The sequence below is a fragment of the Pseudochaenichthys georgianus genome, unplaced genomic scaffold (genome assembly GCF_902827115.2).
Source record: "Pseudochaenichthys georgianus unplaced genomic scaffold, fPseGeo1.2 scaffold_791_arrow_ctg1, whole genome shotgun sequence".
NCBI lineage: Eukaryota > Metazoa > Chordata > Actinopteri > Perciformes > Channichthyidae > Pseudochaenichthys > Pseudochaenichthys georgianus.
This window is the reverse complement of record NW_027263339.1, coordinates 16,998-42,941: the sequence shown is the minus strand read 5'-3', so window position 1 is coordinate 42,941 and position 25,944 is coordinate 16,998. Positions and strand designations below refer to the sequence as shown.

The window sequence follows — 25,944 nt, the reverse complement described above, 5'->3', positions numbered from 1 at the left end:
AGGTATATTAACGGCCCGCCCAGGTATTAACGGCCGACCCAGGTAATTTAACGGCCGCCCAAGGTATATTAACGGCCGCCCAGGTATTAACGGCCCGCCCAGGTATATTAACGACGGCCGCCCAGGTATATTAACGGCCGCCCAGGTATTATTAACGCCGCCCAGGTATATTAACGGCCCCGCCCAGGTATATTAACGGCCGCCCAGGTATATTACACGGCCCGCCCAGGTATTAACGGCCGCCCAGGTATATTAACTGGCCGCCCCAGGTATTAACGGCCCGCCCAGGTATATTAACGGCCGCCCAGGTATATTAACGGCCGCCCAGGTATTAACGGCCGCCCAGGTATATTAACGGCCGCCCAGGTATTAACGGCCGGTAAAATATGCATGAATAAATAAATAAAAAGTTAACTGGGTGAAAAAAGGTAAGATACACTTTTAAAACTTGTTGAGAGAAAACTAGTCTTTGCTGCTGCCTCAAAGAGGAGGAGAGGAGGGAGACAGGAGAGGCTGATTCAGGAGCACAGACACACTCACAACTATAAATGAACCAAAAATAAATAAACAAGTTTCAGTGTTTTTTTCATATTGGAAATGGTATGTTATTGGTTATGGCCATGATTTTATGATTATTGAAATGTATACAGTTCTGTTTAATATAGGTGTTTCCATAGATCTAGTCTCTTTATTTTCCCCTCAAAATGCACCAGATTGATGCATTTAACTCCAAAATAAAAAATAAAATCTTACCGGGGGGCATGCCCCTGGACCCCCTAGAGGATTTGAGGTCGACCCCCACTAAAAATCACATGGATAGGTTCCTAAATACATTTATTTTTTAAAATAGTAACCCATTTCCATATGTTCATGTGTGGGTAGTAGATTTAAACTATAGGGCTATCATTATGGGCCCTGCCTGTACCTGTTCGCTCTGCCATCGCGTGAAGGGTCTGCTAACAAGCGACCAACAGAAAGGTTAATGTTGTTGCACCTCACCCCCCCCCCCCCCCCCCCCCCCCGCTACCACCACCCCCCCAAGTATATTCCAGATCTGTGGGAAACAGATCTGTGGGAAACACTGGCAGTTAATGGACCAGCACCAGAGGTGTTCCCATACACACAGGCGTTGGAGCTGTTCTTCATGAAATCCCAGAAGGATGAAGTGCTCTGACAAACAGCGCCATGTTTGCGCAAAATGATTATACAGGAATGAAAAGTCAATAAATAAACATGTTGTTAAAACTTTTTTTTTCGGGCACCCCCCCCCCCCGCCCGCTGCCACCACCCGCCCAAGTATATTTCAGATCTGTGGGAGACACTGTAAATACATTCGATTGAGATGTCAGAATAAAAACACTGAAGCGTCTTTTCATTTCCTCTTTATTGTCAAAAAAATGTACAGACAGTGAAAGTAAAAGCACAGATTTCATTTTCCATAAAGACCTTTTTTCTCATCATGACGGGGCAAAGGAGAGTCGCTGAAGGTGCGCAGCGCGCGGCATGCTAGCACCTCAGTCTGAAACCAAAACACCCACACGGGAGAGCTGAATGTCCCGGAGAGGAACGTGTCTTTGAACGCCTCTCCGGGTACCAGAACTTAGACGGGAACCACGGCAACACCAGAACCAGAGGCGGCGTGTTCTGCACTTCTAATGGAGTTTGAGCTGCTCTGGTTCTGATGGTGCTTTCAGATCAGTGAACTTAAAGAGGCCCGGTTCTGTTCGTCTAAAGGGCTGGTTTAGTGTCGTGCTTTAGTTCTCGCTTTGTGTTTCTCACACTGCCTGTCTGAAACCAGAGCTGCTCTGATTGGTCAGCTGGTTGGATTCATCAACCACTCAGAGATGTCCCGCCCCCTAACCCTATCACGTACAATGTGTTGGAGGAAAAAGTTATACCTTGGGATTTTAACAAAGTCACATTTTGAGATTTCCTGAAAAAATAACAAAACAAAAAAATTCTAACATTTTCAGAAACAAAGCCAGAGCTCGGTGCGCTCTGATTGGTCACTTAGAGATGTCCCGCCCCCTCAGCCTCTCAATGTGTCGGAGCGCTATAGTGATGTCACCATGCTCTGGAAGTGTGTCGGAGAGAAACTACCGGAAGCCCCCCCTCAGAAAGCAGAATGTAGGGCCTCTTTAAACGGTGGTCCCCCCCTCATGAAAAGCTTTAAATACAGTCGTGGGTATACGGTGCGGTCTCCACACGTGTCACACGGGGTTCAGAGCGGCACAAACACACGGTGAAACGCAGTCTACAAAACAAGTCCCTCAGACTGAATACTGGCCGAGTTAGAGAGCGGCGACGCGCTGACGCTCTGCACGATGTACAGCTGCGCGTCGTCGCTCTTTAATAACAGATCCACACTGGAGAGCCGGCGAGTGCTGCGGCTGCTTCGAGGGCTGGGTCCAGCGTGGAGTCCTAAACTACGCCTCCTAAAACAGAGGCTCGCGCAGACCAAACTAAATCTAAACATCACTTCTCGGACAGAGCCACAACTTGATAAAAACCGTAAAGAAGAAGTCGGTGGATTTTCAATTAAAACAAAGTAAAACCTGCTAACTCTAATAATGAGTCACTGGATTTGAAACCAGTGCACCAACTGGGAAAGGTGGGTTTTTTTTAAAAAGGAGACAAACACCCTGACCCGAATGCTGACACCTCAAACCCCGATGCGTTCAAAGACAGTCCGAGAACGCAGGACTGCTCATGATGTCATCCACAGAAAACAACAGCCAGATATTTGTTTCCGTCGTGTCCCTGTTTGCACGAAAGACGTCTACAGAAGCTGCTTCCAGCCTCAGACATGAAGGTGTCTTTTTATCGTATTTACAGTCTTTTGTCTTAAGGACTCATTTCAGGACATCGTAAAGCCCGACCTGGAGAAAATAACCGGCAGATAAATGGATATATAGAGTTGCGTCGCTACTAGTCGTAGTGCTGTCTGTTGAAGATAACCCAGGAAAAGGAATCGGGTTTATACTCATAATAAAAGGCCTGACCTACAAACCGTAGCACTGGAACAGTTACTCATTAACACAAGTTCATAGTCCTGCGTCACTTCACAATTAAACATTTTATAAACCAAATTAGAGGCAGACATTATAAATGTGTGCGTTTGAAATAATTTCTTCTTTTATCCTGTGTGTAGCAGCAGGCGTGGAGCTCCTCTTCGTCCTCGTCTTCACCCGGACGGCCCGAGGGTAACCTACAGAATTCGGTTTTTTTTTTTTGTGGACAAAGCCAGCACCCGTGTTACACCTTGTTGCTCCAGAGGGATGTCGGAAACAAAATGTAGGAGACTGACCACAACAGGTAGTACACACATGCGGGGGGGAAGGAAGAGCAGAACACCATGGCGACCCCTGGAAATAAAAAAAATATAGAATTTGTGAGAAGAGGATAAGCAATTTAAAAAACACATTAAAACTCAAGAGCTACGGTAACCTACGGAGGCCGACAGGTGCTAACAGGCGCTAACGTGCTACAACGACATATAACCTCGTCCACGAGGAGAAGCAGCTTCAGACAGGAAGCAGATACGAGACCCAAAGGTTCCACACGAAGAAACACCTTCACACGCGCAGCGTCGAGAGAACATTCAGCAGCTTGAGGAGGCATGGCAGCGTGTGCGTCACTCTTTAGTGTCCCCTGGTCTCCCTGCTGTGTGCGTCACTCTTTAGTGTCCCCTGGTCTCCTTGCTGTGTGCGTCACTCTTTAGTGTCCCCTGGTCTCCTTGCTGTGTGCGTCACTCTTTAGTGTCCCCTGGTCTCCCAGCTGTGTGCGTCACTCTTTAGTGTCCCCTGGTCTCCCTGCTGTGTGCGTCACTCTTTAGTGTCCCCTGGTCTCCCTGCTGTGTGCGTCACTCTTTAGTGTCCCCTGGTCTCCCTGCTGTGTGCGTCACTCTTTAGTGTCCCCTGTTCTCCCTGCTGTGTGCGTCACTCTTTAGTGTCCCCTGGTCTCCCTGCTGTGTGCGTCACTCTTTAGTGTCCCCTGGTCTCCCTGCTGTGTGCGTCACTCTTTAGTGTCCCCTGGTCTCCTTGCTGTGTGCGTCACTCTTTAGTGTCCCCTGGTCTCCCAGCTGTGTGCGTCACTCTTTAGTGTCCCCTGGTCTCCCTGCTGTGTGCGTCACTCTTTAGTGTCCCCTGGTCTCCTGTGTGCGTCACTCTTTAGTGTCCCCTGGTCTCCCAGCTGTGTGCGTCACTCTTTAGTGTCCCCTGGTCTCCCTGCTGTGTGCGTCACTCTTTAGTGTCCCCTGTTCTCCCTGCTGTGTGTGTCACTCTTTAGTGTCCCCTGGTCTCCCTGCTGTGTGCGTCACTCTTTAGTGTCCCCTGGTCTCCCAGCTGTGTGCGTCACTCTTTAGTGTCCCCTGGTCTCCCTGCTGTGTGCGTCACTCTTTAGTGTCCCCTGGTCTCCCAGCTGTGTGCGTCACTCTTTAGTGTCCCCTGGTCTCCCTGCTGTGTGCGTCACTCTTTAGTGTCCCCTGGTCTCCCTGCTGTGTGCGTCACTCTTTAGTGTCCCCTGTTCTCCCTGCTGTGTGCGTCACTCTTTAGTGTCCCCTGGTCTCCCTGCTGTGTGCGTCACTCTTTAGTGTCCCCTGGTCTCCCAGCTGTGTGCGTCACTCTTTAGTGTCCCCTGGTCTCCCTGCTGTGTGCGTCACTCTTTAGTGTCCCCTGGTCTCCCAGCTGTGTGCGTCACTCTTTAGTGTCCCCTGGTCTCCCTGCTGTGTGCGTCACTCTTTAGTGTCCCCTGGTCTCCCTGCTGTGTGCGTCACTCTTTAGTGTCCCCTGTTCTCCCTGCTGTGTGCGTCACTCTTTAGTGTCCCCTGGTCTCCCTGCTGTGTGCGTCACTCTTTAGTGTCCCCTGGTCTCCCAGCTGTGTGCGTCACTCTTTAGTGTCCCCTGGTCTCCTGTGTGCGTCACTCTTTAGTGTTCCCTGGTCTCCCTGCTGTGTGCGTCACTCTTTAGTGTCCCCTGTTCTCCCTGCTGTGTGCGTCACTCTTTAGTGTCCCCTGGTCTCCAGCTGTGTGCGTCACTCTTTAGTGTCCCCTGGTCTCCCAGCTGTGTGCGTCACTCTTTAGTGTCCCCTGGTCTCCCAGCTGTGTGCGTCACTCTTTAGTGTCCCCTGGTCTCCCAGCTGTGTGCGTCACTCTTTAGTGTCCCCTGGTCTCCCTGCTGTGTGCGTCACTCTTTAGTGTCCCCTGGTCTCCCAGCTGTGTGCGTCACTCTTTAGTGTCCCCTGGTCTCCCTGCTGTGTGCGTCACTCTTTAGTGTCCCCTGGTCTCGCTGCTGTGTGCGTCACTCTTTAGTGTCCCCTGTTCTCCCTGCTGTGTGCGTCACTCTTTAGTGTCCCCTGGTCTCCCTGCTGTGTGCGTCACTCTTTAGTGTCCCCTGGTCTCCCAGCTGTGTGCGTCACTCTTTAGTGTCCCCTGGTCTCCTGTGTGCGTCACTCTTTAGTGTCCCCTGGTCTCCCTGCTGTGTGCGTCACTCTTTAGTGTCCCCTGGTCTCCCTGCTGTGTGCGTCACTCTTTAGTGTCCCCTGGTCTCCCAGCTGTGTGCGTCACTCTTTAGTGTCCCCTGGTCTCCCTGCTGTGTGCGTCACTCTTTAGTGTCCCCTGGTCTCCCTGCTGTGTGCGTCACTCTTTAGTGTCCCCTGTTCTCCCTGCTGTGTGCGTCACTCTTTAGTGTCCCCTGGTCTCCCTGCTGTGTGCGTCACTCTTTAGTGTCCCCTGGTCTCCCAGCTGTGTGCGTCACTCTTTAGTGTCCCCTGGTCTCCTGTGTGCGTCACTCTTTAGTGTCCCCTGGTCTCCCAGCTGTGTGCGTCACTCTTTAGTGTCCCCTGGTCTCCCAGCTGTGTGCGTCACTCTTTAGTGTCCCCTGGTCTCCCAGCTGTGTGCGTCACTCTTTAGTGTCCCCTAGTCTCCCAGCTGTGTGCGTCACTCTTTAGTGTCCCCTGGTCTCCAGCTGTGTGCGTCACTCTTTAGTGTCCCCTAGTCTCCCAGCTGTGTGCGTCACTCTTTAGTGTCCCCTAGTCTCCCAGCTGTGTGCGTCACTCTTTAGTGTCCCCTGGTCTCCTGTGTGCGTCACTCTTTAGTGTCCCCTGGTCTCCCTGCTGTGTGTGTCACTCTTTAGTGTCCCCTGGTCTCCCTGCTGTGTGTGTCACTCTTTAGTGTCCCCTGGTCTCCTATGTGCGTCACTCTTTAGTGTCCCCTGGTCTCCCTGCTGTGTGCGTCACTCTTTAGTGTCCCCTGGTCTCCCAGCTGTATGTGTCACTCTTTAGTGTCCCCTGGTCTCCCTGCTGTGTGCGTCACTCTTTAGTGTCCCCTGGTCTCCAGCTGTGTGCGTCACTCTTTAGTGTCCCCTGGTCTCCAGCTGTGTGCGTCACTCTTTAGTGTCCCCTGGTCTCCCAGCTGTGTGCGTCACTCTTTAGTGTCCCCTGGTCTCCCAGCTGTGTGCGTCACTCTTAGTGTCCCCTGGTCTCCCAGCTGTGTGCGTCACTCTTTAGTGTCCCCTGGTCTCCCAGCTGTGTGCGTCACTCTTTAGTGTCCCCTAGTCTCCCAGCTGTGTGCGTCACTCTTTAGTGTCCCCTGGTCTCCAGCTGTGTGCGTCACTCTTTAGTGTCCCCTAGTCTCCCAGCTGTGTGCGTCACTCTTTAGTGTCCCCTAGTCTCCCAGCTGTGTGCGTCACTCTTTAGTGTCCCCTGGTCTCCTGTGTGCGTCACTCTTTAGTGTCCCCTGGTCTCCCTGCTGTGTGTGTCACTCTTTAGTGTCCCCTGGTCTCCTATGTGCGTCACTCTTTAGTGTCCCCTGGTCTCCCTGCTGTGTGCGTCACTCTTTAGTGTCCCCTGGTCTCCCAGCTGTGTGTGTCACTCTTTAGTGTCCCCTGGTCTCCCTGCTGTGTGCGTCACTCTTTAGTGTCCCCTGGTCTCCAGCTGTGTGCGTCACTCTTTAGTGTCCCCTGGTCTCCCTGCTGTGTGCGTCACTCTTTAGTGTCCCCTTGTCTCCCTGCTGTGTGCGTCACTCTTTAGTGTCCCCTGGTCTCCCTGCTGTGTGCGTTACTCTTTAGTGTCCCTTGGTCTCCAGCTGTGTGCGTCACTCGTTTGTCTCCCCTGGTCTCCCAGCTGTGTGCGTCACTCTTTAGTGTCCCCTGGCTCCCAGCTGTGTGCGTCACTCTTTAGCGTCCCCTGGTCTCCCTGCTGTGTGCGTCACTCTTTAGTGTCCCCTAGTCTCCCTGCTGTGTGCGACACTTGTTTGTGTCCCCTGTTCTCCCAGCTGTGTGCGTCACTCTTTAGCGTCCCCTGGTCTCCAGCTGTGTGCGTCACTCTTTAGTGTCCCCTGGTCTCCAGCTGTGTGCGTCACTCTTTAGCGTCCCCTGGTCTCCAGCTGTGTGCGTCACTCTTTAGCGTCCCCTGGTCTCCCAGCTGGTCCCCTGGTCTCCAGCTGTGTGCGTCACTCTTTAGTGTCCCCTGGTCTCCCAGCTGTGTGCGTCACTCTTTAGTGTCCCCTGGTCTCCCAGCTGTGTGCGTCACTCTTTAGTGTCCCCTGGTCTCCCAGCTGTGTGCGTCACTCTTTAGTGTCCCCTGGTCTCCCTGCTGTGTGCGTCACTCTTTAGTGTCCCCTGGTCTCCCAGCTGTGTGCGTCACTCTTTAGTGTCCCCTGGTCTCCCTGCTGTGTGCGTCACTCTTTAGTGTCCCCTGGTCTCCCAGCTGTGTGCGTCACTCTTTAGTGTCCCCTGGTCTCCCAGCTGTGTGCGTCACTCTTTAGTGTCCCCTGGTCTCCCAGCTGTGTGCGTCACTCTTTAGTGTCCCCTGGTCTCCCAGCTGTGTGCGTCACTCTTTAGTGTCCCCTGGTCTCCCTGCTGTGTGCGTCACTCTTTAGTGTCCCCTGGTCTCCCAGCTGTGTGCGTCACTCTTTAGTGTCCCCTGGTCTCCCTGCTGTGTGCGTCACTCTTTAGTGTCCCCTGGTCTCCCTGCTGTGTGCGTCACTCTTTAGTGTCCCCTGTTCTCCCTGCTGTGTGCGTCACTCTTTAGTGTCCCCTGGTCTCCCTGCTGTGTGCGTCACTCTTTAGTGTCCCCTGGTCTCCCAGCTGTGTGCGTCACTCTTTAGTGTCCCCTGGTCTCCTGTGTGCGTCACTCTTTAGTGTCCCCTGGTCTCCCTGCTGTGTGCGTCACTCTTTAGTGTCCCCTGGTCTCCCTGCTGTGTGCGTCACTCTTTAGTGTCCCCTGGTCTCCCAGCTGTGTGCGTCACTCTTTAGTGTCCCCTGGTCTCCCTGCTGTGTGCGTCACTCTTTAGTGTCCCCTGGTCTCCCTGCTGTGTGCGTCACTCTTTAGTGTCCCCTGTTCTCCCTGCTGTGTGCGTCACTCTTTAGTGTCCCCTGGTCTCCCAGCTGTGTGCGTCACTCTTTAGTGTCCCCTGGTCTCCCAGCTGTGTGCGTCACTCTTTAGTGTCCCCTGGTCTCCTGTGTGCGTCACTCTTTAGTGTCCCCTGGTCTCCCAGCTGTGTGCGTCACTCTTTAGTGTCCCCTGGTCTCCCAGCTGTGTGCGTCACTCTTTAGTGTCCCCTGGTCTCCCAGCTGTGTGCGTCACTCTTTAGTGTCCCCTAGTCTCCCAGCTGTGTGCGTCACTCTTTAGTGTCCCCTGGTCTCCAGCTGTGTGCGTCACTCTTTAGTGTCCCCTAGTCTCCCAGCTGTGTGCGTCACTCTTTAGTGTCCCCTAGTCTCCCAGCTGTGTGCGTCACTCTTTAGTGTCCCCTGGTCTCCTGTGTGCGTCACTCTTTAGTGTCCCCTGGTCTCCCTGCTGTGTGTGTCACTCTTTAGTGTCCCCTGGTCTCCCTGCTGTGTGTGTCACTCTTTAGTGTCCCCTGGTCTCCTATGTGCGTCACTCTTTAGTGTCCCCTGGTCTCCTGTGTGCGTCACTCTTTAGTGTCCCCTGGTCTCCCTGCTGTGTGCGTCACTCTTTAGTGTCCCCTGGTCTCCCAGCTGTGTGTGTCACTCTTTAGTGTCCCCTGGTCTCCCTGCTGTGTGCGTCACTCTTTAGTGTCCCCTGGTCTCCAGCTGTGTGCGTCACTCTTTAGTGTCCCCTGGTCTCCAGCTGTGTGCGTCACTCTTTAGTGTCCCCTGGTCTCCCAGCTGTGTGCGTCACTCTTTAGTGTCCCCTGGTCTCCCAGCTGTGTGCGTCACTCTTTAGTGTCCCCTGGTCTCCCAGCTGTGTGCGTCACTCTTTAGTGTCCCCTGGTCTCCCAGCTGTGTGCGTCACTCTTTAGTGTCCCCTAGTCTCCCAGCTGTGTGCGTCACTCTTTAGTGTCCCCTGGTCTCCAGCTGTGTGCGTCACTCTTTAGTGTCCCCTAGTCTCCCAGCTGTGTGCGTCACTCTTTAGTGTCCCCTAGTCTCCCAGCTGTGTGCGTCACTCTTTAGTGTCCCCTGGTCTCCTGTGTGCGTCACTCTTTAGTGTCCCCTGGTCTCCCTGCTGTGTGTGTCACTCTTTAGTGTCCCCTGGTCTCCCTGCTGTGTGTGTCACTCTTTAGTGTCCCCTGGTCTCCTATGTGCGTCACTCTTTAGTGTCCCCTGGTCTCCCTGCTGTGTGCGTCACTCTTTAGTGTCCCCTGGTCTCCCAGCTGTGTGCGTCACTCTTTAGTGTCCCCTGGTCTCCCTGCTGTGTGCGTTACTCTTTAGTGTCCCCTGGTCTCCCAGCTGTGTGCGTCACTCTTTAGTGTCCCCTGGCTCCCAGCTGTGTGCGTCACTCTTTAGCGTCCCCTGGTCTCCCTGCTGTGTGCGTCACTCTTTAGTGTCCCCTAGTCTCCCTGCTGTGTGCGACACTTGTTTGTGTCCCCTGTTCTCCCAGCTGTGTGCGTCACTCTTTAGCGTCCCCTGGTCTCCAGCTGTGTGCGTTACTCTTTAGCGTCCCCTGGTCTCCCAGCTGGTCCCCTGGTCTCCAGCTGTGTGCGTCACTCTTTAGTGTCCCCTGGTCTTTTAGTAAACGCTGCATGTCTCCTCAAGCTGCTGAATGTTCTCTAAACGCTGCATGTGTTGTTGTGAAGAAGTTTCTTCATGTGGAACCTTTGGGTTTTGTATCTGCATCCTTCCTGAAGATGCAGCACTTTTCTTCTGATGAAAGTATGTAGGATTGTTGAAACTTATTTGCACCTGTCGGCTTCCGTAGTTATTTTTGGAATAATCTGCCGATTATTTTCTAGACCAGTAATTCCCAAACTCTTGTTTACTTGCTTACGGTCTACCAACTCGACCCAAACTGTCATCAACTTGAATCCAAAAAAATCTTTTTATTTCAGACAACAGTTGTTTATCACATATACACATCACATTACAATGATGTAAACATAAGCTGTTCAATATTTCAGAACTTAAATTTGGTTGGACTTGACTTTGGCGTGAATTAGCATCGTTAGCGTTAGCTTGACAAGACTGTATTCGGACTCCTTAGTTGGACAATTAAAATTTAAAAAAGCTAAAGGGTCCAAAAAACAGTTTCCAAGTGAAAACGCCGGGCCGACGGGTCAAAGTCAGACGAACATTTAGCTGCTGAAGACGAGTTGCCGTTGGCAGCTGAGCCGTGCCACTTCTAGCAAGAAAATGAATCAACACCAACATCAACCTGGGGTTTAGAGAGATTTGGTTGTTGGACATACTGTAAAAAGTTTGGGAACCTCTGTTCTAGATGAAAATAATCATCGTCAGAAAATATAGAAAAAGTCCATGCTGATATCTTTAAACTATGGGTCTTTAACAGGGGGTCCGTAACCCCTAGTGGGCGCTCTGAGTTACTGCACAAACTACTGTTTTCAATGAAAATTTAAATAAGTCTGAAAATACATTATACAGTAACATGTATACAACATATTATTATTGAGAATAAATCGGCCTATTCGGAAAAAACAAACAAAAAAACAACATTTATTTTACACAACATAATAAAAGTCTAACTGTTAGTTATGAATCCAAGCAAAGCTCACCTGCGCTAAATCAGGGTATAACAGCTATTCATATCAGCCAACTAATCAGCTGTGGCAACGTTTTAATATTTACTTAGCTTCATATTGTTTGCACCATACAAATATTTACATCTCCACTTTCTTGTGGTGTCCCTCAGGGCTCAGTTCTTGGCCCATTCTTGTTCATTATTCAAATTCTCCTTCTTACATTTTGTATTTAAGGAATGTAAAAAACAGTATATCTTATGATAAGAATGTATGCACCTTTGTGTTAAAACGCTTCTGACTTTAAGACACCGAGTTTTAGAACAATGCAAAATGGGAAATATGGAGTTAAAGGGGCCCTATTCTGCCTATTCATAACACTATGTAGTGTCTCTACTTTAAAGAGTCCTCTCCTGCTGATGTTCAGGTGTATATCAGTATGTAGTGCCTCTACTTTAAAGAGTCCTCTCCTGCTGATGTTCAGGTGTATACCAGTGTGTAGTGTCTCTACTTTAAAGAGTCCTCTTCTGCTGATTTTCAGGTGTATATCAGTATGTAGTGTCTCTACTTTAAAGAGTCCTCTCCTGCTGATGTTCAGGTGTATATCAGTGTGTAGTGTCTCTACTTTAAAGAGTCCTCTCCTGCTGATGTTCAGGTGTATACCAGTATGTAGTGTCTCTACTTTAAAGAGTCCTCTCCTGCTGATGTCCAGGTGTATATCAGCATGTAGTGTCTCTACTTTAAAGAGTCCTCTCCTGCTGATGTCCAGGTGTATATCAGCATGTAGTGTCTCTACTTTAAAGAGTCCTCTCCTGCTGATGTCCAGGTGTATATCAGCATGTAGTGTCTCTACTTTAAAGAGTCCTCTCCTGCTGATGTCCAGGTGTATATCAGCATGTAGTGTCTCTACTTTAAAGAGTCCTCTCCTGCTGATGTTCAGGTGTATATCAGTATGTAGTGTCTCTACTTTAAAGAGTCCTCTCCTGCTGATGTTCAGATGTATATCAGTATGTAGTGTCTCTACTTTAAAGAGTCCTCTCTTAAAAAGTGTTGTTGAAGGCCTAGTTTAATATGAAACTCAAGCTACCGATCCGACTACATTTCACTGCTGATTTAAATTCAGTCTGACAGTTTGTTTCTATTTGCAGTTCAAGGTCTCCCCTCTTAATGTTTTGGATATACATCAATATGGCTACAATTTCCACCTGTATGCTGACGACATGCAACTCTATATATGCACATCAGCTCTCGGACACCCTTGAAACGTACCAGGCTACTTAAATTAGGTTAATGCTCAGATGACCTGCAATTACCCTACACTTAATTTAGTTACATTTGAGGTTATCCTCCGTGCTGCCACAGCCAAACTTTGCCAACATTCACTTCTAAATCTGTCCATGGTTTCATTATCGAGGTGAGAAATGTAGGAGTAACTTAAGACTTCTCTCAGGGTCTGAATAACTCCTTTTTACATTAGCCTTTCCCAGTGCTTCGTAATGTTTTAATTAAGGACATATTTGTATCTGTACATATTATTAATCACCGTTTGTCATTATTATAATACTCTTTTCTTTTTACTTTTGCATTTTAATAAAGCTAAAGGCGGCTAATGTTGGGCTATAAAGGAACTACAGCACGGTCACACGACTTCACGTCACCACCGCTAAGCTAAAGGCGGCTAATGTTGGGCTATAAAGGAACTACAGCACGGTCACACGACTTCACGTCACCACCGCTAAGCTAAAGGAGGCTAATGTTGGGCTATAAAGGAACTACAGCACGGTCACATGACATCACGTAACCACCGCTAAGCTAAAGGCGGCTAATGTTGGGCTATAAAGGAACTACAGCACGGTCACACGACTTCACGTCACCACCGCTAAGCTAAAGGAGGCTAACGTTGGGCTATAAAGGAACTACAGCACGGTCACATGACATCACGTAACCACCGCTAAGCTAAAGGCGGCTAATGTTGGGCTATAAAGGAACTACAGCACGGTCACATGACTTCATGTCACCACCGCTAAGCTAAAGGTGGCTAATGTTTGGCTATAAAGGAACTACAGCACGGTCACATGACTTCACGTCACCACCGCTAAGCTAAAGGAGGCTAACGTTGGGCTATAAAGGAACTACAGCACGGTCACATGACTTCACGTCACCACCGCTAAGCTAAAGGAGGCTAACGTTGGGCTATAAAGGAACTACAGCTCGGTCACATGACTTCACGTCACCACCGCTAAGCTAAAGGAGGCTAATGTTGGGCTATAAAGGAACTACAGCACGGTCACATGACTTCACGTCACCACCGCTAAGCTAAAGGAGGCTAATGTTGGGCTATAAAGGAGCTACAGCACGGTCACATGACTTCACGTCACCTCCGCTAAGCTAAAGGAGGCTAACGTTGCTTCATCTTGTGTTAACCACCTTATTTTCCTCGACGCTACCGGAGTGGAAAGAAATGAAAGTGAGATGAGTGAAAAGGTGGAGGTGTGTGAGATGGTCTTTACCTCCAGCGTACACTGCCTTCTTCCAGGCCTGGGACTCGAGCACGCGGTCGTGAGGGTAGAAGCTCTGGCTGATCATGAAGAGGATCATGGCCACAGTGATGATGCGCAGCATCGGGACGTTCCCCCCCGACAGCAGGGAGGCGCTGGCCAGGATCCCAGAGGAGTAGATGCAGGGGAGACCACGGTACATGAAGGGGACTCCTGTGGGAATAACAACACAAAGCTACACTTAGACATGTTCACATTGAACAGCATGCATATTGAAACCGCCAGAAGAGTCTGTGAGGTTCAGAAAGCACTTTAACACAGCTTTTAAAACCAGTATCTTTAAACACGAGTATCTGTCCTTCTACTGGAGTTGAGGATGTGTTTAGTGTAACTCTCACCACTGGTGTAGAAACAGAGGCGGACGAACACTGAAAGCACGTAGCAGACACACAGGATGTTGTCCATCAGGTCTGTGGTCCTCAGCAGCAGAGAGGTGGCGATGCCGAACGTCGTGAAGTCGGCGAAATCATCCAGCTTTGCACCTGAACGCAACATAGACAAATGCGACGATTATTTATATTTACTTGCACTATTTAATCTGTGTTATTGTGTTGCACTGTGGGAGGAGCCATAACTACACTGTAGCTCTGTACACACACAATAAAAGCCTTGCATCTTGAACCTTAGTCACACATTGCATCGTGAATAACAGGATGTGTTAAAGCTCCCATTGATGCCACAGCTTCCGGCTTTGCACCTGAACGCAGCACGGAAAAATGAGACCGTCTTTTCAGTCTTGTTTTCTGAGCATTGTGGAATGTGTTGGAGGTGGAGGAGTTGGCTACGCTTGGGGACATTTCCTCACATAGATAACATCTGTTGGACACTAGGTTAGTGGATTGTTGCTTCGTCCCATTCCCAGTAGTTCAGATAGCGAGGGTTTGAGTTTCAAAGGATAGATTCAGAGAGGCCTCGTTTTGTTACATTTCTTTCTACGGTTTGGCACAATCTCAACATTTTGGTTAACGTTCACTCTCCCTTTGACTCCCTCGGTTATTGGTTGTCTTTTGTCACAGCCCCCTAGACCAGAGGCTCCCAACCTTTTCCCCTGGGCGCCCACTTAGGGAGGCAATGCTCATGACACGCATCGTTAAATAATTATCATCCGATAAAACAGACCCGTCTCTGCCAGTCTTTTTTTAACGCGATGACGTTATCAGTGATTTTAAGCTGATTAATTACCGAAATAACATCAACGCTGTGGGCGGCGCCATTTTGACGAGTCACATGACTTATTTAACGGAAGTGACGTGAACTATGCGTTTGGTGTCGAGGACAAATTGACGGATGTGCTTTGTTCATGTTGTTTACTCTCATTGCATCGCGAAATATTGCCACAATTCGGATTGGAACAATCCACGGAATGCTCGGTTCCATCTGTTGCCAACGGGTAAGCGTAGGAAGTACGTTCGGAGGCAGTGGCTAGCGAAATGTGGCCGGCCCGAACCGAGAGATTCACAGGCTCATGTATGCAGTGAACATTTCACATTTCCGGATGACTACTCTGAGAGTATGATAAAACATAACATGGGATTTAAAGAACAACCATTACTCAATGGAGATGCAGTGCCATCGGTCTTTATGGTGTCACCAGGACACCAGTTCGGCCAGTTGAGAAATCGCCCTCTGCAAGTGTGAAGCGACGGAGGAGCAGAAGTAGTGCTCGGAGTAAGAATAAGGTATGTTATAGCGCATTTCCATTGCAGCGGCTAGCCCCGTTTTAACGTCCTTTAGCGTCCAGGCCAGGACCGTTTTTGGTGGCCTTTCCATATAGCGTAGTACCGGCTAGTGTGTTTTTCCCCCAGTTTTTCCGGCCCCATAAAATCGTGATTCTATGGCCAGGGACAACGAAGCTGAGTATGCTAAACTAGAGAGGGAATCGCTAGCAAGGGTGGTACTACATGCATACATATCTAGCAATCTAGTAATCTACTAAGTAGGCCTACATTGGGGTTGTATTGTTTGCCTTTTTAGAAAACTGTATTTTATATTATTTGGGCAGTACATGATATACACAATTGTATTGCTTGCCTGTAGTTGGCCTTTTAATTAATAAAATATTTGAATTTGAAGTTTTGTAGACAGGGATCTTTTGGAATGATCTAGTGTTTGTAATTGTCCGGCGACGTTTCTCAGACCGTCCAGACTGCTTTAATTCTCGAGCTTAAATCAGTAAATGTTCTAAAGTGTTTGCTGGGGCCCTGACAATACATTAGCCGACAGGAATGTCAGTATGGCCATGATTCAGGCCTGATGACTAGGGAGACAAGCTTCCCTTTTCCTTTTGCCTTCAATGATAGTAAAAGTTTAACTGAAAGTTAGGGACCACCGGTGTGAGTGCACATCGGCTACAGTTTGGGTTGAACTCGCGATGCATCGATTGCGTAGCGTCTTGGCATCGGTAAAAAAACGATTCAAAATCCCCTCATCTTGTCAACGCTCAGCAGAGACGATCTTTGATATTTGCTTCGCCACTACGGAGGCCGAGAGTCTCAGTTATCAACACACACGGAAGTTGAGGAGAAAGAGAAACACAGCGCACCGAAAAATACCTACAAATCAAACGTTTGGCAACCCTTCGGATTGTTCCAGAAAGACGGTGCAATAGTCCTTTATGCTATATAGCTGACCGCAGGTCATGGAGAGTGATAAGGTATCCGTAGACCTTTGTGTGAGGTATCTTTATTACTTTATTGCGCGGCACTATATACTACAGACGGTCAACTTGAAAAATCGCTCGCAGATTGTAAACGATGCCGAGCCGCTTTAAAGTACACACGTAGTACGAGGAACTTAGCGACGCTCATAAAGAGGCGCCATGGGGTCTGCGGCTGAAGAGAAACCTGAAAGTTAGACTATGAGATAAATCACTCAGTGAGGTGTTCTGTCAGAGAGAGGTGTTTAGTTTACAGCAGCCTGTGACGGCCAATCACAGCTCAGCGTCTTCCTCACTGTGAGCAGTTATGAAATAGCTGTTTGTGAAAGAGGTTATTTGTTTTCTTTATTGTTCCTATAGAACCCACTGCTTTCTGCTCTCTGGTGAGTCAGCCTCTGGATGAGTGTTCAGCACATCAGGCAGCAGCTGTATGGGCATGGCACCATGGTAGCTGTTATCAGCACATTGTTAATCATGAGCAATGCATCCTTACATTGTTTAACTGCGAGGCGTTATCACATGGTACTCTGGAGAGCTTTTAAAGGTAAACAAATAAACGGCATGATGGGATGTGCAGCACCAAATATGTAAGGCACTTTTTTGTTAATGTATGATTTGCTGCATATAAGGAATAAAACTAAAATCCTCTGTCGTACCAAATTGAAGTATCATTATTTTTGCATCGTGTTGAATCGCATCGAATTGCAACAGGGGTGAATCGAATCGTATCGCATCGCCTGGTGTTTCAAATGTATCGTTCATGTATCTTATCGTGGCAACGTATCGAGATGCGCATCGCATCGGCCTCAGTGATGGAGATGCACATCCCTACTACCTACCCAAAATGTGTGGCAAATAAAATATGAGTATGCAAATAATTTCATTTTCCACCAAAATGTCAATATTTGTCTGTTTTTCATGCATCTTCTGAAACGATAAAATAATGTACCTATCTACTGCCATGTTCTTCTGTCAGTTTAGGGTCAGGGCCAGCCTCAGTATGTCAACCACCGGAAGAAAACTAACCGGGGGGGGGGGGCTAATCTGTTAATGGGTCCCCACATTCCTCGAGTGAATGTTAGGGATCATTTTGAACAGATAACATTGACATGGTATTTGATTGGAGTGGACCAACTGAATACAGAGGCCTAAATAGATGAGTCAGGAATTCGTCTCCATCGTGACGTGCAAAGAAGTAGTTCCGTTCCCTTTCCATTGGTCAAGTAAGTGTTATGTTTTAAAGGACTGTAATGCGTTATTTGTGACGATGTGGTCCACCTGTGGAGGGTGAATTGAGGTGGGGTGGGTTTTTAAGGGGGGGGGGGGGGCAGATGATATCGCACGACTGCACCTTGTTACATATATTGCATTGATCTTCTCTGCATCTAGATTGTGCCGTGACATTATTATTTGATCTGCACTTACAGATGTGTCGGTGCAGACCGGCATGGATCACATGATACGTGCCATTGCAGTGGACCAACCTATTCATCAAACTCGAAGAAGGATGCAAGCGCATCAACGCAACCACAACCATCTCCTGTGTCAAGTGCACAGTCCTGCAGAGGCGAGTGCTTAATGGACTTCTCAGAATACAGCCTGATAGGAGTGTTCAACATTTCCGTCAGTACTTTTGAACTCCTTCAGTGTATCAAGACAGGTATGGATGCTATGTTTGATAAGTGACCATGGCTTGGGCGATACAGTACCGGAAGGAGGAACCTATTGCGGTGAGCACGTTGTAACTTCCGGTTGTTGTTGTCATCTCCGGGTATCCCGTGTGCCTGTTCTGCTGCTGATAGCTTATTAACTTAAACTTAATCGATCGTTTTAAAACTCTTGATCACGGCAACTGCCTGACGTTGTAATCACACGTTACTACAGCTTAAGCACTCACAAACTCTCATTCTCTTAGCGACTGTAACTCCACAGTTGCCTACACTCTTTCGGGTTTGCTAACGGTTAGCTACTTAGCTTGATAGCTAGCCATGGCTCTTTCCCCACCTTCTGGTGCTATTTCCTGCTCTTCCTCGTCTCATGTTTGGTTACTTCCCGGCCTCCCTTACTGGGAAGGATACATGTGTTAAATGTAGTATAGTTGTTAGGTTGGAGGCGGGATCATAGCCATAGAAGCCCGGCTCCGCATCTTAGAAAGTAACTCAGCTAAAGTAAAGCCCATGTTAGCCAGTGCGGACCGGCAAAATGTAGCTCCTCTTAGCCGTCCCCCGGCAACTCCCGAGCAGCAGGGAGGCTGGGTGACTGTTCAGAAGGGGCATACGCGAAACCCGCAGGTCCCCACCAACCCGTTCACGTATCTAACAGATATTCCCCACTCAGCGAGACACCCCACTGAGAAGCCAACTCTGGTTATTGGTAGCTCTATTATGAGACACGTGAATTTAGAGACCGAAGCCTCCACAGTCACATGCATTCCGGGGGCCAGAGCGGGCGACGTTGAGGCGCATCTTAAACTGCTGGCTAAAGATAAACACAAATACAGTAGGATTGTTATTCACGTCGGTGGTAATGATGTTCGTTTACGCCAATCAGAATGCACCAAACTTAATGTGGAGTCGGTGTGTAGTTATGCTAAAACAATGTCGGACACCGTAATCTTCTCTGGTCCCCTCCCCAATCTGATCAATGATGACATGTATAGCCGCATGTCATCCTTTCAGCGCTGGTTGTCTTGGTGGTGCCCAGCAAACAATGTGGGCTTCGTAAATAATTGGACAGCCTTCTGGGGAAAACCTGGTCTGATTAAGAGAGACGGCATTCACCCTACTTGAAAGGTGCAGATCTCATTTCGGCAAACATTTCAGGGCTTTGTGGACGTAATCCATGACAAACTGGAGTTGAGACCAGGAGGCAGAGTCGCAGTCCTTACACGCTTCTCTGCGCTCTCTCCTAGGCAGTCACCCATAGGAATCCCGAACCCAATAAAATACCCAATATTAGCGGTGTGTGTGTCTGCCCAAGGACAATTTAAGGTAAAACCTAATAGAGGTGTCATACATAATAACCTAATGAAAGTAAATGTAACAACTACTACAGTGCAACAAAACAGGAAGATTAAATGTGGTCTCTTAAACATAAGATCTCTAGCATCTAAGCAATATTGGTAAATGATTTAATATCAGATTATAATATATGCTGTCTCACTGAAACTTGGTTGAGACATGAAGAATATGTCAGCATAAATGAGGCCACTCCACCAAGCCATGTCAACACTCATATTGCTCGAGGCACGGGCCGAGGAGGTGGAGTTGCAGCAATCTTTGACTCAAGTTTACTTATCAATACTAAACCAAAATGTAATTATACCTCTTTTGAAAGCCTCGTTTTTAGTCTTACGCATCCGACCTGGAAAACTTTGCAGCCAATCTTATTTGTTACAGTGTATCGTGCACCAGGTCCTTATTCAGAATTCTTATCAGAATTCTCTGAGTTTTTATCAACGTTGGTTCTTAAAACAGACAAAGTAATTATCGTAGGTGACTTTAATATTCATGTTGACGATGATAAAAAATAGCCTTACTGTGTGCATTTAACTCTATATTAGATTCTGTTGGTTCTGTCAGAGTGTAAATAAACCAACCCTCTGCTATAATCACACTCTCCACCTTGTTCTGACTTATGGTATTGAAATTGAGCAACTATTAGTCGAACCGCATAATCCTGCTTTATCCGACCAGTTCTTAGTAACTTTTGAAGTACTGTTACTAGACTACAAGCATTAGTCAAAAGCTCTTGCAGCAGAACCTATCTGTTAGTGCTATAGCCACATTTAAGGAAGAGATTCCACCAATACTTAACTCGATAGCATGTTGCATGTAGGGGAGGAAACTTATTACAAACTGTACACCACCCAAATTGATCATGTTGTTGATAGTGCTATAGATGCGCTGCGAATAAAATTAGACTCTGTTGCTCCTTTGAAAAAGAAGAAAAGTAAAACAACATAGATTAGCTCCATGGCATAATGCCGAAACCCGCAAATAAAGCAAAAGTCGAGACAACTTGAAAGGATATGGCGTTCCACTAAACTTGAGATCTCGTTTAATTTGGCATATTACTCTCAATGAATATAAGAAAGCACTGGCGGTAAAAGCGAGAGCAGCCTACTACTCTTCATTAATAGATGAGAATAAGAATAATGCAAGATTTCTTTCAAGCACTGTAGCCAGGCTGACAGAGAGCCACAGCTCCATTGAGCCTTCTATTCCCTAGCACTCAGTAGTAATGATTTATGTGCTTTTTAACGATAAAATTGTTACTCTTAGAAACAAAATTAATGACCTCTTGCCTTCGACCAGTATAGTGTTATCAACAGCTCCCGGAAACGTAAGTTCTAATATTAACTAGATAGAAACTAGAAGGCTTTTCAGCCATTAACATTGAACCATTACATTCAATGATTCTCTCTTCTAAACCATCAACGTGCATGTTAGACCCAATTCCAACTAAGCTGTTGAAGGAAGTTTTCCATTAATTAGCACTTCTTTCTTAAATATTATGAATATGTCTTTATTATCAGGCTATGTTCCACAATCATTCAAAGTAGCAGTGATAAAACCGCTTCTTAAAAAGCACAACCTCGATCCAGAGGTTTTAGCCAACTATAGACCTATTTCTAATCTTCCGTTCCTCTCAAAATTCTTGAGAAAGCGGTCGCAAAACAGTTGTGTGATTACTTAAAAAATAATGATTTATTTGAAGATTTTCAGTCTGGCTTTAGAACACATCATAGCACAGAGACAGCTCTGGTTAAAGTCACAAATGATATTCTAATAGCCTCAGACAAGGGACTTGTCTCTATTCTTGTTTTGCTCGATCTTAGTGCTGCATTTGATACTATCGACCATGATATCCTATTGCAAAGACTAGAGCACTTAGTTGGCATACAGGGAACTGCTTTAGGCTGGTTAGGTCCTATCTATCTGAACGCTCTCAGTTTGTACGTGTTAACGATGAATCTTCCACGCAAACCAAGTTAGCCATGGAGTGCCACAGGGCTCAGTGCTCGGACCTATTTTGTTCACATTATATATGCTTCCGTTAGGCAATATTATAAGGAATCATTCTGTAAACTTTCATTGTTATGCGGATGATACTCAACTATATTTATCAATCAAGCCTGATGAAATTAATCATCTAAATAAAATTCAAGACTGCCTTAAGGACTTAAAAACGTGGATGACCTTAAACTTTTTGATGTTAAACACGACCAAAACTGAAGTTATTGTACTTGGCCCGAAGAATCTACGAAACAAATTATCTAAAGACATACTAACTATGGATGGCATTAATTTGGCCTCCAGTGAGACTGTAAGGAATCTTGGTGTTATATTTGATCAGGATTTATCCTTTAACGCCCACATAAAATCAATTTCAAGGACCGCCTACTTCCATCTACGTAACATTGCAAAAATCAGGCATATCTTGCCTCAAAACGATGCAGAGAAACTAGTCCATGCATTTGTTACTTCTAGGCTGGATTATTGTAACTCTTTATTATCAGGAGTACCAAGAAGTCAGTCAAGTGGCTTCAGCTGATTCAAAATGCTGCGGCTCGTGTACTAACCAGAGTTAGGAAAAGGGACCACATTACTCCTGTTCTGGCTGCCTTACACTGGCTCCCTATAGAACACAGGATAGAATTTAAAATTCTTCTTCTCGCCTACAAAGCCCTTAACGGGCAGGCGCCATCTTACCTTAAAACTCATTGTACCCTACTGTCCTACTAGGGCATTGCGTTCCAAGAATGCAGGGTTGTTGGTTGTTCCTAGAGTCTCTAAAAGTACAATGGGAGCCAGAGCCTTTTCTTATCAAGCTCCACATATTGTGGAATCAGCTTCCAGTGTGTGTTCAGGGCGGCAGACCACCCTATCCGTTTTTTTAAGAGTGCGCTTAAGACCTTCCCTTTTTGATAAGCTTATAGTTAGGGCTGATTAGATTCAGCCCTAGTTTTGCTGATATAGGCTTAGTTTGTCGGGGACATCTTACTTTCTTCCTTCTCTCTGTCTATACCTGTGTACATCTCATGTTCCGATTAACCCAGCTTCCCCACATGTCTTCTTTTGGTGTCTATATACGCTGGGATCCGGAGTCCATGGATGATCCTGCGGTCCTGTGTCCTGGATCGCGAGCGCTGGATCTTGAGTCGTGGCTGTTGTCCTGGATCATAGGTCCTGGATGGATATCCTCGTGGATTCATCTTCCTATTATACACACAGGCATTTCCAAACATTGGGACTACCTATGTTTGCAAATGTATTATCTTTTCAATTTACACACGCATCTATTGCACGTCTGTCCGTCCTGGGAGAGGGATCCCTCCTCTGTTGCTCTCCCTGAGGTTTCTCCCATTTTTGTCCCTTTAAACTGGGTTTCTTTGGAGTTTTTCCTTGTACGATGTGAGGGTCTAAGACAGAGGGTGTCGTATTGTCATACTGATATTCTGTACACACTGTGAAGACCACTGAGACAAATGTAATCATTTGTGATATTGGGTATATAAATAAACATTGATTGATGATTGATTGATTGACCGTTCAAAATTATTAGAACACTTGGAAAATTCATAAAGTATTCATAATGTGGGGCTGCAGCTTGAGTATGTTACATTGCATTACCTACAACTTCTAATATCCAAATGAAAATGTAAGCGACAAAATTAAAATATCACAATTTCAAAATATCATTAAAATGTGATTTTTTAAAATCTTTTAGGTTTTTCACGAAAAATTACTTTAACAATAATCTATGAATGAATTTTCCAAGTGTTCTAATCATTTTGAACAGTGCATGTACTGCCATGTGAATTTCTGGTACATAACAACAAAACGAGTGAGAGTAGACATTTGGATTAACCCCTTGTGGTCTACATGCTTTGTGCATCGAGCTGCACGACCAGTTGATGTCAGTTACGATGAAATAATCAAAAGTCAATCAAGAGTTTCTTGAAGTCAATTGGATTTTATTAGGTATCACGAAAAAACATGTCCTCCAATTTGGCTACTTTCACTCTCTTATTCTTACAGATCTCCACCCCGGGCAACATGAGTCCTCGAGTCGTTACCCCAGAGGCTGAGCGTCAAATAGATGAGGAGATATTTACCCTGAGATGGAGGATGACGCAAAGGATTTGGACTTTGTTCCACAAACTGAAAGTGAACCGGACAGCGAGTGTAACCCATTCAAGCTTTCACAGTACCCGCAGCACTGCAGATGAAAGACATTGAATCTTGTATTGTTAACTTGTTCAGAAGATGCCAGAGAACAGGATGTGCTGCAGAAGTTAGGGAGTTTCAGAGAAGGTATGCCATTGTCGAAGCATAAAGACACTGGTTGATTCTTTATGGTAGAAGGCATGTATGAAAAGATTGACTAGTTCTGAGTATTAATGTTTGGATAACATCTTTGAGCAGTTCGCCACTCTCACACTCAGCTGAGGGCAGTCTCAAACACGTAAGGGTTGACTAGATTTTGATTGAACTTTTCTGTATCGCAAAGTGATGCACATTATTCTAACTTTATCATGCATGTCTTTATCATGCATGCAAATGGCGGGTGGCGCAGTGGTCTGATCATCAGTTGGGGAACTCCAGTTCGAAACCCGCTCCCGCCCCACTACGTCAGGCCATTGTGTCCTTGAAGATACTTCACCCGAATTTGCTCCTGTGGGTATTGTCCACAGTAGATGACCATTGCATGTATGATCTGTATGTGTAATCTGTATTTGTAAAGCGCTTTGAGAGGCTTTGATAAAGCGCTATAATAAATATAAGGATTATTATTATTATGATGTCATGGAAAGCTTACATCATGAATTTGAGGGCTCTGGTTCATGAATGGAACCACAGAAAACTTTGGCTGGCCTTAAAATATTCTTTGTTTGCTGTAACCCTAAAGTGACCAACTAAACGGTAGGTTAAGGTACATGTAGGCAAATTATTTAATGTTTTTAGAAAATGATAAAAATCTGCATGAAAAATGGAAAAATATTGAATTTTTTGTGGGAATTTATTTTATTTGCCTAACATTTATTTCCCTGAGAGTGAGGCAGATAATGGATTTCATATTAATATATATTTAATTAAATGTCCAGTGAGTCGGAGGTGTAACCAAGACTTCCAGGAGGGAAAACATCTTAGAAATGGACGGTTCACATGACATCACGTAACCACCGCTAAGCTAAAGGCGGCTAATGTTGGGCTATAAAGGAACTACAGCACGGTCACACGACTTCACGTCACCACCGCTAAGCTAAAGGAGGCTAACGTTGGGCTATAAAGGAACTACGCACGGTCACATGACATCACGTAACCACCGCTAAGCTAAAGGCGGCTAATGTTGGGCTATAAAGGAACTACAGCACGGTCACATGACTTCATGTCACCACCCTAAGCTAAAGGTGGCTAATGTTTGGCTATAAAGGAACTACAGCACGGTCACATGACTTCACGTCACCACCGCTAAGCTAAAGGAGGCTAACGTTGGGCTATAAAGGAACTACAGCACGGTCACATGACTTCACGTCACCACCGCTAAGCTAAAGGAGGCTAACGTTGGGCTATAAAGGAACTACAGCTCGGTCACATGACTTCACGTCACCACCGCTAAGCTAAAGGAGGCTAATGTTGGGCTATAAAGGAACTACAGCACGGTCACATGACTTCACGTCACCACCGCTAAGCTAAAGGAGGCTAATGTTGGGCTATAAAGGAGCTACAGCACGGTCACATGACTTCACGTCACCTCCGCTAAGCTAAAGGAGGCTAACGTTGCTTCATCTTGTGTTAACCACCTTATTTTCCTCGACGCTACCGGAGTGGAAAGAAATGAAAGTGAGATGAGTGAAAAGGTGGAGGTGGTGAGATGGTCTTTACCTCCAGCGTACACTGCCTTCTTCCAGGCCTGGGACTCGAGCACGCGGTCGTGAGGGTAGAAGCTCTGGCTGATCATGAAGAGGATCATGGCCACAGTGATGATGCGCAGCATCGGGACGTTCCCCCCCCCCGACAGCAGGGAGGCGCTGGCCAGGATCCCAGAGGAGTAGATGCAGGGGAGACCACGGTACATGAAGGGGACTCCTGTGGGAATAACAACACAAAGCTACACTTAGACATGTTCACATTGAACAGCATGCATATTGAAACCGCCAGAAGAGTCTGTGAGGTTCAGAAAGCACTTTAACACAGCTTTTAAAACCAGTATCTTTAAACACGAGTATCTGTCCTTCTACTGGAGTTGAGGATGTGTTTAGTGTAACTCTCACCACTGGTGTAGAAACAGAGGCGGACGAACACTGAAAGCACGTAGCAGACACACAGGATGTTGTCCATCAGGTCTGTTGGTCCTCAGCATCAGAGATGGCGATGCCGAACGTCGTGAAGTCGGCGAAATCATCCAGCTTTGCACCTGAACGCAACATAGACAAATGCGACGATTATTTATATTTACTTGCACTATTTGATCTGTGTCATTGTGTTGCTCTGTGGGAGGAGCCTCAGATCTAAACTGTAGCTCTGTACACACGACGATAAAAGCCTTGAACCTTGAACCTTAGTCACACATTGCATCGTGAATAACAGGATGTGTTAAAGCTCCCATTGATGCCACAGCTTCCGGCTTTGCACCTGAACGCAGCACGGAAAAATGAGACCGTCTTTTCAGTCTTGTTTTGAGCATTGTGGAATGTGTTGGAGGTGGAGGAGTTGGCTACGCTTGGGGACATTTCCTCACATAGATAACATCTGTTGGACACTAGGTTAGTGGATTGTTGCTTCGTCCCATTC

The 25,944-nt window shown here is 46.8% G+C and overlaps 2 protein-coding genes across 2 annotated transcripts; both read right to left on the bottom strand.

Annotated features, from left to right (window-relative positions):
- Positions 1-1,366: 1,366 nt before the first annotated feature.
- On the bottom strand, positions 1,367-13,998 carry LOC117444304 (transmembrane protein 269-like). The gene is made up of 3 exons (XM_034079965.1): positions 13,827-13,998; positions 13,441-13,641; positions 1,367-3,365 (listed from the first exon to the last, which is right to left on the bottom strand). Exons 1-3 carry the CDS (start codon positions 13,981-13,983, stop codon positions 3,256-3,258), a joined length of 468 nt encoding a protein of 155 aa, XP_033935856.2. The 5' UTR covers positions 13,984-13,998; the 3' UTR covers positions 1,367-3,255.
- A 113-nt stretch (positions 13,999-14,111) lies between these two features.
- LOC117444305 (transmembrane protein 269-like) lies at positions 14,112-25,494 on the bottom strand. Its single transcript, XM_071202725.1, has 3 exons — positions 25,425-25,494; positions 25,036-25,239; positions 14,112-14,185 (listed from the first exon to the last, which is right to left on the bottom strand). The coding sequence occupies exons 1-3, from the start codon at positions 25,489-25,491 to the stop codon at positions 14,112-14,114; spliced, it is 345 nt and encodes a 114-aa protein (XP_071058826.1). The 5' UTR covers positions 25,492-25,494.
- Between the last annotated feature and the right edge of the window lie 450 nt (positions 25,495-25,944).

Coding starts and splice junctions, on each gene's coding strand:
- LOC117444304 (XM_034079965.1), bottom strand. CDS start 13,983: ATGTTGCGTTCAGGTGCAAAGCTGGATGATTTCGCCGACTTCACGACG. Junction 13,642..13,826: donor CCTCTGTTTCTACACCAGTG/GTGAGAGTTACA, acceptor TTATTCCCACAG/GAGTCCCCTTCATGTACCGT. Junction 3,366..13,440: donor GAAGGCAGTGTACGCTGGAG/GTAAAGACCATC, acceptor TTTTATTTCCAG/GGGTCGCCATGGTGTTCTGC.
- LOC117444305 (XM_071202725.1), bottom strand. CDS start 25,491: ATGGACAACATCCTGTGTGTCTGCTACGTGCTTTCAGTGTTCGTCCGC. Junction 25,240..25,424: donor CCTCTGTTTCTACACCAGTG/GTGAGAGTTACA, acceptor TTATTCCCACAG/GAGTCCCCTTCATGTACCGT. Junction 14,186..25,035: donor GAAGGCAGTGTACGCTGGAG/GTAAAGACCATC, acceptor TGCTGCGTTCAG/GTGCAAAGCCGGAAGCTGTG.